The sequence below is a fragment of the Drosophila gunungcola genome, unplaced genomic scaffold (assembly GCF_025200985.1).
Source record: "Drosophila gunungcola strain Sukarami unplaced genomic scaffold, Dgunungcola_SK_2 000001F, whole genome shotgun sequence".
NCBI classification, from domain to species: Eukaryota; Metazoa; Arthropoda; class Insecta; order Diptera; family Drosophilidae; genus Drosophila; species Drosophila gunungcola.
In genome coordinates, this window is record NW_026453197.1 from 4,443,995 (window position 1) to 4,455,002 (window position 11,008).

Consider the following 11,008-nt stretch of genomic DNA (forward strand, 5'->3'; position numbering starts at 1 on the left):
GGGGGGAAGTGGGGGAAGGGACAACTGCGGTCCAAGTACGTGAAAATTGATAGATGAGTTATGGGGCCGAGGGTAAGGACGAAGGGTTCGCATGCATATGTCCTTACACGCACACCCACAGAGAAAGAAAGGGAAAGAGAGAGAGCAAGATAAAGGTCCCCCACCCCCGCCACCCCCTCGAAGTGTTCGTGTAGTTGAATCTGTCTGTCTGTCTGTATGTAGTTGGGTTTTGCAAGTGGCAATGAGTCCGAAGACGTTCATGTCCGTCCCAGCTGTCCTTTGCCCGTCTGTGTGACTGTGGGTGTGTGAGTGTGTGTGTGGCATGTATGCGTATGTGCGTGTGTGTGGTTGTGCCTGTCTGTGTGTGAAGGCAAAGCATTTTTCAACGTTTGCCTCGGCAGCCGGGGGCATTAAAAGTTTTCGTATTTATTTTGTAGTCGGTTAACAATATTCCTTTGCTGTCTTACCCGAACCACCCCCTCTCCCCGCCCCCTAAGCTCGACCGTTCGACCCACTCACACACACACACACACACATTGGCATTGGCATAAGGGACACACGTACGTGTAACAGTTTTGTAATTGTATGCGTGCGTTTTGTTTGCGGACGTGGTCTCGTGGATGTCTTGGACTTCTTACACACACACACACTCGCATACAAATACAAAGAAAGGAGGGGGCATAGATAATATATAGTACATGGATGCTTGAGTTTGTCGGTGAGTGTAAGTGTGTGTGTGTGCGGGTCGAGCTGAAAACTTTTATGTGTAATACATCAATTGCAAAAAGATAGCCAAATGCTGTTAACTTTATATACAACTCATACATGAGTGCTATGCGGCATGTGTGTGGGTAGGTGGGTGTTTGAGTGGGTGGCTGGGTGTTTGGGCAGTGGTGCTTCTTGGTGGTTCACGGGGAGTTACTTACGCTCCTCATGCGGCGCAAGTAAAAGATACATTTATTATGTGCGAAGAGCGATGAACACAAGCGATTTATCCTTTTTAACTTGCCTGCTCGTTTTATCTCTGTGAGTGTGTGTGCGTGTGTGTTTGGGGGGAGGGGTGTGCATGTGTGTGTCCCAACTGGACCACCCACATCTGGGCCGTCTGACTAATTTATGGGCACCACCAGCTTGGCACCGCCATTTAAGCCCGGCTAATTTCGATTCTGGCCCACCTAAGTAGGCAACACTTTCTGCTGGGGATTTTTATTATCGCAAGTATGTAACTCCCTCCCCTCAATCATATTAAAAACACGTTGGCCCACTAAAACTTTTCTCATTTCAAAAGTTAAAAAAAAAAGGCAGACAAACAAACGGTATTATCGGCCGGGGCCATCAACATTCGTCACAGGCCAAGGAACAGCTGCCCCGGAATCCTTGAGTTCTTGAGTCCTCGAATCCCTGTATCCCTATATCCCCATGCCCAGTGTGTACACAAAACTTCTCGACTCGATCTTGGCATGTGTCCTGTCCGCCTTGAATATGCATTCGAGGCGTCACTTACCATTTTTTTGTTCGCCTCTTTTCCCCAAAAACTGCGCTGTCGATGGCGAATGTCAATGCTGATGTCGGTGTTTTGGGGAAATTCGGAAAAGCTGGAGGGGGGAGGTGAGGTGGCCTGCCAGTTCATATATCACTCGGTGTCCCCCGCCCAACGCCCCGGAACTTCACTGTCGTCACACATGCTCAACGGCAATTTCGCTTTCAATTTCAAATGCTATCTATGAGGGAATGCGAAACGAAGTCGCCGCCCACACTTACAGTCATATGTCTGTGCAGGGACAACAAAGATTAAAAAGGTAGAATAAAAGGGTACCGAATGCCCAAAATACCCTAACAACCAATGGTTACTTTGCCAACTATGAGATGGGATAGTTCACAGTATATAATGTTTAACAGGATTATAAAGCATTGAAGCTTATACTCGTAAGACAGAATTGTATTCAGAAAATTAAAGCATACTTACAAGGGCAAAAGGGATCGATGATTTTAAAAAACTTACTTTACCTACATTTAATTTGGTTTTTTAAAGCTCTCGGAAAATATTTAAAGATGCAGTAACACAATTTTTATATTAAAAATCTTAGTTTTATAACAAAGTCAAGTCCCAAACTCAAACATCCTTGGAAAGTGTATCTAAAAAGAAAAGTGGAAGAAAGCAAAGCGAACAAGCAAACTTGTTTGCAAAGTTTAAACAACATTTCGTTTGGCTTTTGGCTGGCCGTACGTGCCGATGCCCCGCCCCCTTTCGCCCCACCCCCTTTCCCAAGTGGACGAAACTTTGCGATTTTTTTTTGTTGCTGTTTTTCTTTTGTGGCTGCGTTTTATTTATAAGATAAACAAATGCAGAGATGGATTGTCCCGGCATGTGTCGTCTGACATCTGGGCAGCGTTGGCAATCTAAAGTGGGTTCGGGTTCGCGTACAAAGACAAATTCAACCCCCTGCCAAAAGATAACCCCGAAAGCTAATTAACTGAGGACAGAACGAAGTGCGTATCTAATGAATTCGGTCAGCGATTTTACGACACTTGGTCGCATATGAAATCGCCGGCCGAGTAAGCCACTTTATCCATAATTCAATCACAACTATTTCGGCAGTCGGAGATCGTAAAACTGCAGGACGTCGCCAATTTGTATCCGTCAGATACTTGAATCGCAGATATTCACCCGTTTTATGGCTAAAATTCGCAAATAAAACGGACCATAAAAATTAATAAAAACCCATAGACGTCCGACCCGCAGTTTTATAGTTTTATTATATTATATGCCAAGATTTCGAATTGCCGACCGATTCTTTGGTCACTCTCAAAAATTCTAAAGCAATGGAAATATTGCTGAGTGAGCGCTCGTAAAAATCTGAGTGGGTTGGTCGACCTAACAAAAAAAAAAAAAAAACAAAAAAAAAACAGGAAAACCAAAAACCATTTTACCCCGAAAACTTATTAAGTAATAAATTCCAATAAGAACAAAAGGCTGGACAATATTATAAGGGACCTCGAGGGCAAAATATATGCATAACAGCAATAACAATAATAATAATAAGCGAGGTGATAACGATCGCAAGACATCGAGAAATGACCGTTAAACACACCTACGGCTACGACTACGACGCGCCCTTTGCAACCAACCCGTTGACTATGGTAGTATAGCCCCCTGGACTTTTTAACCCCTGGACAGAGACAAAGCGGCGCTGGGAAATGTTTACACATTGGCCGCGGAACGGGGGGCCATAATATCAATGGCCAGGCCCATTGACGCGAGTGATTTATATAGAAAAATTCATTATTCGCCGGCACCTCCATCACCCCACCCCACCCCACCCCACATTCTGCAGTCCATTTTCGAAATGCAAAACGAGACCAGAAAAAGAGGGCGGGGAGGGGGAGGGGCCTTGCTATAATGGCCCCTTGGCGCGAAAGGAAATGTTACCCGAGTCGCGTCGCCGCTTTATCTTTAATAAAGCTAATTTCTATTGCCGCTAACAGGACCGCGACATGCGAGTCCTCCTCGCACAGGGATTGGAATCTCAGGACGAGAATAAGGACTCGGACTGGGAATCGGAATCGGAATCGGAATCGGACACGGACTGGAACTCGTTCTCCGACTGATTGCCGTCGCGCTGCGATTGAATGCTCCGCTGGTAATTGATGTGGGTGCGGAGCCTCCATCGTCCAACGTCCACCGTCCGGTGTCCAAAGTCCAATGTCTTGCATAACCCGATGGGTTTCCTTAACGCGAATTGGCACAGAAAACGCGCTCGCATGCGGCCATAATTGATGGGCCAGTGGCAATCGCTCACCAAGCCCAAGACTTCGAATAGGTGTGCACGCCCTGGAATATCTTTAATCGCAGAGGTTCTTTGTGAGCGGAAATTAACAATTACTAACCACGGGCAGATCATCCCAAGTCCAAGAACTACGTTTTTTTTTTATTAAAATGGAGAGCAGGCATTAGTAAATGGCAGTATTTTAGGAACCCTTTTTTTACCCTTTTATGTATTAGTATTTCAATTAATAAATTACAAATGTTGAGATACAAATACTATTTTATAATTATATTTTAAATAACATGAATTCGATTTATATGCTGATTTAAATACGTTCTGAATCAGTTTTAGGGTTCCCTTATGAATCAAAAAAAATAAATAAATAAAACTTGATTTAAATAATTTTCTAAGAAAAGGTTTCTCAACTTTCTCAAATTGGACATCAGTTTTGGAAATTTTGCGTTTCCTTTATAAATGCAAGTTTTTAAACACGATTAATGTAATTACAAATATCCCCAAACCCGAGTTTAATAAATAATTAATTAAATACTAAATAAATAAAAATAATAACTGTAACATATAATAATATAATATACAATACATTAAGACTTTGTACCTCACAATGAAAGTATTTTCTTAGTAATATATCAACACAGCTCAACTCTTATATAGTAAATGATATATAATTATTGCCGAGTAGTACCTCAGCCTAGTCTATTGTCCAAGGATAAATATCACTGAATAAATGACATAAATTGAATCATCTATTGTCTCATCCCAGCTTTGCAGTCTTTGCGTTTACAAAAATAAACATTTATGATGCATAATTATTAGGAAAAATTGAGCTTTGCATTTTATATTTCATTAATTATGCACAGCCACAGGGGTGGCCCAAAATAGCAGGGGGGTGGAAGTGGAAACAAGTTGCTGTAAAATTACGCACAGACCAACGCACACGGTTCCGGGTTCCGGATTTCAGGCGAGGCTCAATGGGCTCCTATGCGGCAAGTGGGAGTTTATTCTCACACACCTGAGCCCAGGTCCAAACGCATCTTTCACAAAAAGTGCACTTTTGTCAGGGGAATAAGGTGGGGGGTGAAGGGGGCGGTAAGGGGAAGTCTTACGCCTGATTTGATCCGGGCCACACAATGTCCTCTTTCAGGACTTGTTCTTGTGGCTGTCACTTGCAGGCAGGGCCGACATCCTTTCGGATTCCTCAAATGTGACAAATTCGCAATGTGCTTGGCTGGTCAAAGGCGATCAGCAGCCAGGAGCTGCCCCATCCTGTCCTGCTCGGATAGGATGCCAGCTCGATGTCCTGGCGCCGGCCAATCGACGAGGAGCTCGCCGAAGGAAACTGTGATGCGGCCATGCATGTTTCATGTGCACCTAAGCATACCGTATGTCAGCTCGTTCGCCAGACAGGGCCAGCTATATGGTATATAATACGGATGCATATTGCATTTCCCATTTTATTCGATTGAATTTTATTGTATTTTTCACTTGATATACGATATATTTATGCAGCCGAACTGTTTGCCTTCTCCCTTGAGTTGTCACGCACAAAGGCAGAACTAAATTGTTTAATTTGATTTCAGCCTTTTTTGGGGTCGCCTTGCGTCATGACCTGCACCCTCGCCTCGAAAATCTCTGGCCATCCCAAAAAATGACTCAATATTCCAATTCCGAAGCCCTCTGGCATGGGCCTTGGCAATTTTGTAGACATTAAATTGCGTTTTATTTTTCAATATTTATTATTATCGAATATTGAAACGAAACGAAACGAAATGGAAATCGAAGTGGATGTGGAAGTGGAAGTGGAAATGGCGCTGCAAATGGGAGCGGGCGGAATGCAAAGGGTGAATCTTAATTTAGGGACGGGGCCAGGTGTGTTCCTGCACGCCACTCGGATATGGGCAATATGTATATGCACAATCGCAGTTCGCATATAGAGTTGTACGCCCGTCCAATCCGGCAATGGTTCCATAACACGCGATACGCTTTCCCCTTCTCTCCTTTTTTTTTTTGGTCCACCCTATTTCCCCAGCGATACATATGCGTTTTGCAGTCTTTAAACGGCAAACCTAATCCATCGTTTAAATTTTAATAAGATATTAAAAAATTGCATAAAAGATTACATATGTGAGTTTCACTGCATCGATAGTAATAATAATACATATTAATTTTTAGTTTCTTAGAATGTTTTGCACATCTTGTAATATAATTTAAATAATCATTTGCCTGTTTGCCTGCCAAAAACAATATATTTATGTAGAATGTTATATGTATTATATACCTAAATACTTTATATAACGAAATACCTAAACCGATGTAATTGGCTGAACAAAGAAAATGGAGCAAAAATATTGGCTTAAACAGTGTGTGTGTGTGTAATTCCAAGAGAAAGAGTAGTTAAAGCAATATCCTAAACATTTAGAACTGAATCTGTACCCAAGAAAAATAAAAAGAAAGAAATTGGCACTAAATAATGCAGATGAAAATTGTTAAAAACAAAATACGGCGGTGAATTCAGTTCTGCTGTTGTTGTTGTTGTTGTTGTTGCTGCTGCTAATGATGGAACTCAAAATTGAACCCACTCTTCCTCCTCCAAAAAAACACACACACGTTCGTTCCACACACTCGAACATCAAAATTGAAGCTGCCGAATGAAACTGTTAGAGAATACCTTTACTTAGCTTCTGATTTTCGATTTCACATTGACTTCCTTCCCAACTTGCCACTCGAAATGTTTGGATCGCAGGCACATTCCTGAACGCCAAGAGTGCCATCAAGCAGGAGGTTCTGGAGCCGGATGTGGAGGAGGATCTTCTCCAGCAGCAGCAGCCACATGAAGCCCATGCTGCCGACCGTCGTCCTGCGGCCTGCAAGTTGGCCAAACTGATGCAACAGCAGCAGCAGCAGCGGCACTTGTTCGACCAGCGACGCAGCCACCACCAGCCGCACCACCACCACCAGCCACATCATCGCCACCACCACCACCACCACCACCAAAACCATCAGCATCGTATTAATAATAACAATAATAATAATACCAAGAAGAACCGCTCGGCCAACTCATCGCCCACGCCGTCGGCTCGGTCCTGGAACGACAGCGAGGAGGATCAGGACATGCAGGACTGCAGCAGCGGCAACCACAACCAGCAGCAGCAGCAACAACAGGCGCTACAGCAGCAGCAACAGCAGCAGCATCAGCAGCAGCAGCAGCACAACAGCAACGAGGACGAGGACGATCGCTCCTCCTCCGCCTCCTCGGCCATTTCGCTGACCATGAAGAGAACGCGCCAGGATAGCGAGTCCACGCTCTACCAAACGCTGCTCATGAAGCAGGAGCAACACCAACAGCAGCAGCAGCAGCAGCACCAGCAGCAACACAAGCAACACCAGCAACAGCAGCAGTACCTGGATGAGCTGCAACAGTCGCACCAGCAGCAGCTGACGGCCAATCTCTTTATGGCCAGGACCATTGCGCTGAGCAGGTCGCGCGATTTCCCGGAACTCTTTCAGAACACCATTGCTGCGGCGGCTGCCTCGGCCAGCAGTCCGGGCAACAATGCGAGCGGACCAGGTGGCCAGGTGGCGGGACCAGGACAAGGACCTGGAGCAGTCGTTGCCGCCCCAGTGACTGTGGGCGGCAGCGGCAGCGGAGGAGCGGCCACTTCGGCCGGCAGCAGCAACTACATGCTGCCCTGTCCGCTGTGCGAAACGCCGCTGGAGCAGCGCGTCTTCCGCCAGCACCTGGACCGCCACTATCCGCGCGACAGTCCCGTCTGTCCGGTGATCGAGTGCGGTCGCCGCTTTGCGCACCCCAACTCCGTGCGGAACCACATGCGCATCAAGCATACCCTGCAGTGGGCCAAGATGAAGGCCATGCGCTCCTCGGGCGGCCCCTTCGCCGGCGGTCCCGACTTCAAATGAAACTGCGAGGCCGTCGGCTAAACGCTACTCCGCGCGTAGTCAGTCCCGCTAAAAGCTTTCTACGTTGCTGCTTCTCAGTCAGTCAATGGCGACAATAAATCGAATCTAACTCGCAATCCCAGAGTCCCAAAGGAATCACCCTGTCTCGCGACACTCGCATCTATCGTAGATAGCCAAAAGTAGTCCAAGTCCCAGTCGGAGTCCACTATAACTAAAGCTGTAACTGGAACTCGAACTGTAACTCTAACTCTAACTGTAACTGTAACTATAAGCGCACGAGAGATCCTTGCCTGTGGGCCAACAACTGCATCGCTTACTGCCCGCCAGTTAGCCAAGGAAGCTTCCCCAAATGATCGTTTTCTTAACTGAAACAACTATTTTTAACAGTCTTTGTCAGGTTTCAGTCAAAGGGGATGCGCTGATACAGATTCAAAAACTAATAAAAGGACTTACTTGGGTTCATTATAGGTTTTCTAGGCTTTCCAAGAACTTAAGGGCTTATTCATATATTTACTGGTGCTTTTCCATAAAATATCCCTAAACTTCATTAAAGCCATTATAATTATATCTAAATTTTTGGTTATTTAGTTTTCCAATACAAATTATTGTTCTTATTCAATAACAGTTTTCAGTCAGCAGGAATTTGTTGAGCATCCAGATGCAGTAAAGCTTTTAAAATCCATCATGGATTCACTTCCTTTCTCAAAGGTTTTATTGATATCTGTACTGTTTCTTTATCTTAACAAGTTAACCAAACCCTTATTATTATTTCTTAGTTCGGATATAAACCTAAACTCAGTTAGGACTTACTTGAATCTAGCTTGTTTGTTTTTTTTTATTTCCTACTCAAGAAACCTAATGCAAATATTCTTTGACAACTCATAAGATTATTTAAATTTTTACTTTTATTTCCTTTATTTCTCAACGATTCCTAAATAGTGCAGTTTATTGATACCATTAATATTATTTCTAAATTCAGATAAACATTTTGTGTATTTATTTTTTCCATGAAACCAACTAACAACAAGTGCTAAAATTTTAGCTAAGAAATGATGTTGAAAACATTGAGTGAGGAGGAGCTTCTTAGCTGGCGGCGGTAGATAAAACGCTTTGGGTTAGGATTACTTACAACAATTAATACGTTCCTATATGCGATAAAGTATATTACATATGCAGACACCTACAGCTCTGATATGTTTAGCTAAGGCAAAATCAAATCTCAAACTTTAAATTCCTTTACATTAGCTGAGAGAGAGATACGAAGAATCTGTGGGACTCGGCTCCAGAAACGCTCCAGTAAAGCATGTGCAGTATTAAAGTGAAAAAGCAACCGAAACCAAAACCAAAACCAAAACCGAAAAACTACTCACAAGAAGAATAATAACATTAATTCATAGAGTTACATAAGCAAAATACGTACGATTAAGCCATAGAGGGTGAGATAACTATGTAGATAAAGAGCTAAAACAAGCAAACAAGCAAACAAAGAATATAGAAATATATAAAGTAGTTATTATGAATATTGATACTGAAACAAAATAGAATGTGCCTGCGTAATATATTTTTAGCCAAAACAAAAAAAAAAACGAAAGAAAATTAAACGTGAAAACTGAAAAAAGAAAACTAAAAACACAAGTAAACTAAAGTTGAGCATTAAAAAGAGATACCAAAAACTGAAAACGATTTGTATTAGAGAAAGTTGAAAATTCAAGGAGATGATATATTTTGTTGATTACCTTAGGTTGACTAAACTGTAATTCGATTCGATTGGCGGCATAACACTCCAAGAGCAGACATACGTAAAAAGGTTCCTATAATGTTAATCAAAACAAAAACACACTAAAAACTAAAACCAAAACTTAAAACCAAAATCGAAGCTTCAGTGCAAAACTGGCTAAAGAAGGACGAGTATCGAGGCTGTATTCGATATTGACTAAACATAAATTCTATTTCGAAGCGGACAATTTTACAATTGTAGTTTATAAAGCCTAAAAACAAGAGAAAACAAGCAGTTTGTATGCCATTTTAGTTTGCAAAATTGTCTGAGGGGCAAAAACAAATGTATCTAGAACGACGAGTATCTTGTATCTGTGTTGCCTGCGGGAATGCAAATCTATTTTGGTGAACAATAAAGAGCAAACGAAGACGAGTTGAGTTGCCTTTTCATTGGTCTCTCCACGCGGAACACCATTTGACCCGAATCAAACTAATATATGCATTTAATTGTGTCTTACAGTTTCGCGACGCTCCCTGGAGATGCGAGTGCGGGCCACCGATCCGCGTCCCTGCCCCAAGTGCGGCAAGATCTACCGCTCCGCCCACACGCTGCGCACCCATCTGGAGGACAAGCACACCGTGTGTCCCGGCTACCGATGCGTCCTGTGCGGCACGGTGGCCAAGTCGCGCAACTCCTTGCACTCGCACATGTCGCGCCAGCACCGCGGCATCTCCACCAAGGACCTGCCCGTCCTGCCCATGCCCAGCGCCTTCGATCCGGACCTGGCCTCGCGCCTCCTGGCCAAGGCGGGCGTGAAGATCTCCCCGGCGGAGCTGAGGGCCCGTGCCTCGCCCACCGGCGGTAGCGGTGGCAGCAGCGGCGGTGGCGCCGGCGGCGGCGGAGTAGGAAGTGGCCAGGCCAAGTTGGACCTGAGCAACGCCAGCGGCGGACCACTGGACGATGCCGAGGACTCCGACGAGGATCCCGAGGATCTGACCACGGGCAACGGCCTCTATGGCATGGGCGGCAGCAGCAGCGACCTGAGCCGCTACCACGAGAGCCTGCTGAGCAACTTCGGGCACGCCCGGATGCGGAACGAGGCGGCCGCCGCGGCGGCCACCGCTGCCGCCCTGGGCCAGCCCAAGGATCTGGGCGTGCAGATGCCCAACAGCAATGCCGCCGGCCAGTCCCTCCTGGACACCTATCTGCAGTTCATCACGGAGAACACATTCGGTGAGTGTCTGTTCTATAGATAATATTGTACACTATACTCAGAAAGCCAAACTCCTTAATTTTAGGGAAAAAAAAAGATGAGCCTACCATAAAATTAAGGAAAAAATTACTTAAGGTCATATCACTTAAGTAATTTCTTAGGATGTTTTTTTCTAAAAATATTTGATAGGCTCATCTTTTAGTTCATGTTTAGTCCATTATTCTTAAAAGGCAGTTTTTCCTTTAATCAAGGAATTGGTTTTTCTGGGTGTAGGTAATGGAATCATGGTATTATCGGGTCACAGCTCCTGTTATGGGTTATGATTCCATTAACTTAACTTTAAAACAGCCCAGCTCGAGAAGGTCCAAACAACAA

At 44.3% G+C, this 11,008-nt stretch overlaps 1 protein-coding gene across 6 annotated transcripts in view; it reads left to right on the top strand.

Moving 5' to 3' along the window:
- The window catches only part of LOC128262080 (protein abrupt), a 53,777-nt gene that overhangs the window by 40,120 nt on the left and 2,649 nt on the right, over positions 1-11,008 (top strand). For 4 of the 6 annotated variants that reach the window (XM_052996122.1, XM_052996123.1, XM_052996121.1 and 1 more), the window contains exon 8: positions 6,529-9,852. In XM_052996122.1, coding sequence (XP_052852082.1) covers positions 6,529-7,703 — 1,175 coding nt within the window. In that variant the 3' untranslated portion in view covers positions 7,704-9,852. Of the gene's footprint in view, positions 1-6,528; positions 9,853-9,939; positions 10,654-11,008 lie in introns of those variants that run through there. The other 2 variants (XM_052996124.1, XM_052996127.1) reach the window with 1 other exon arrangement.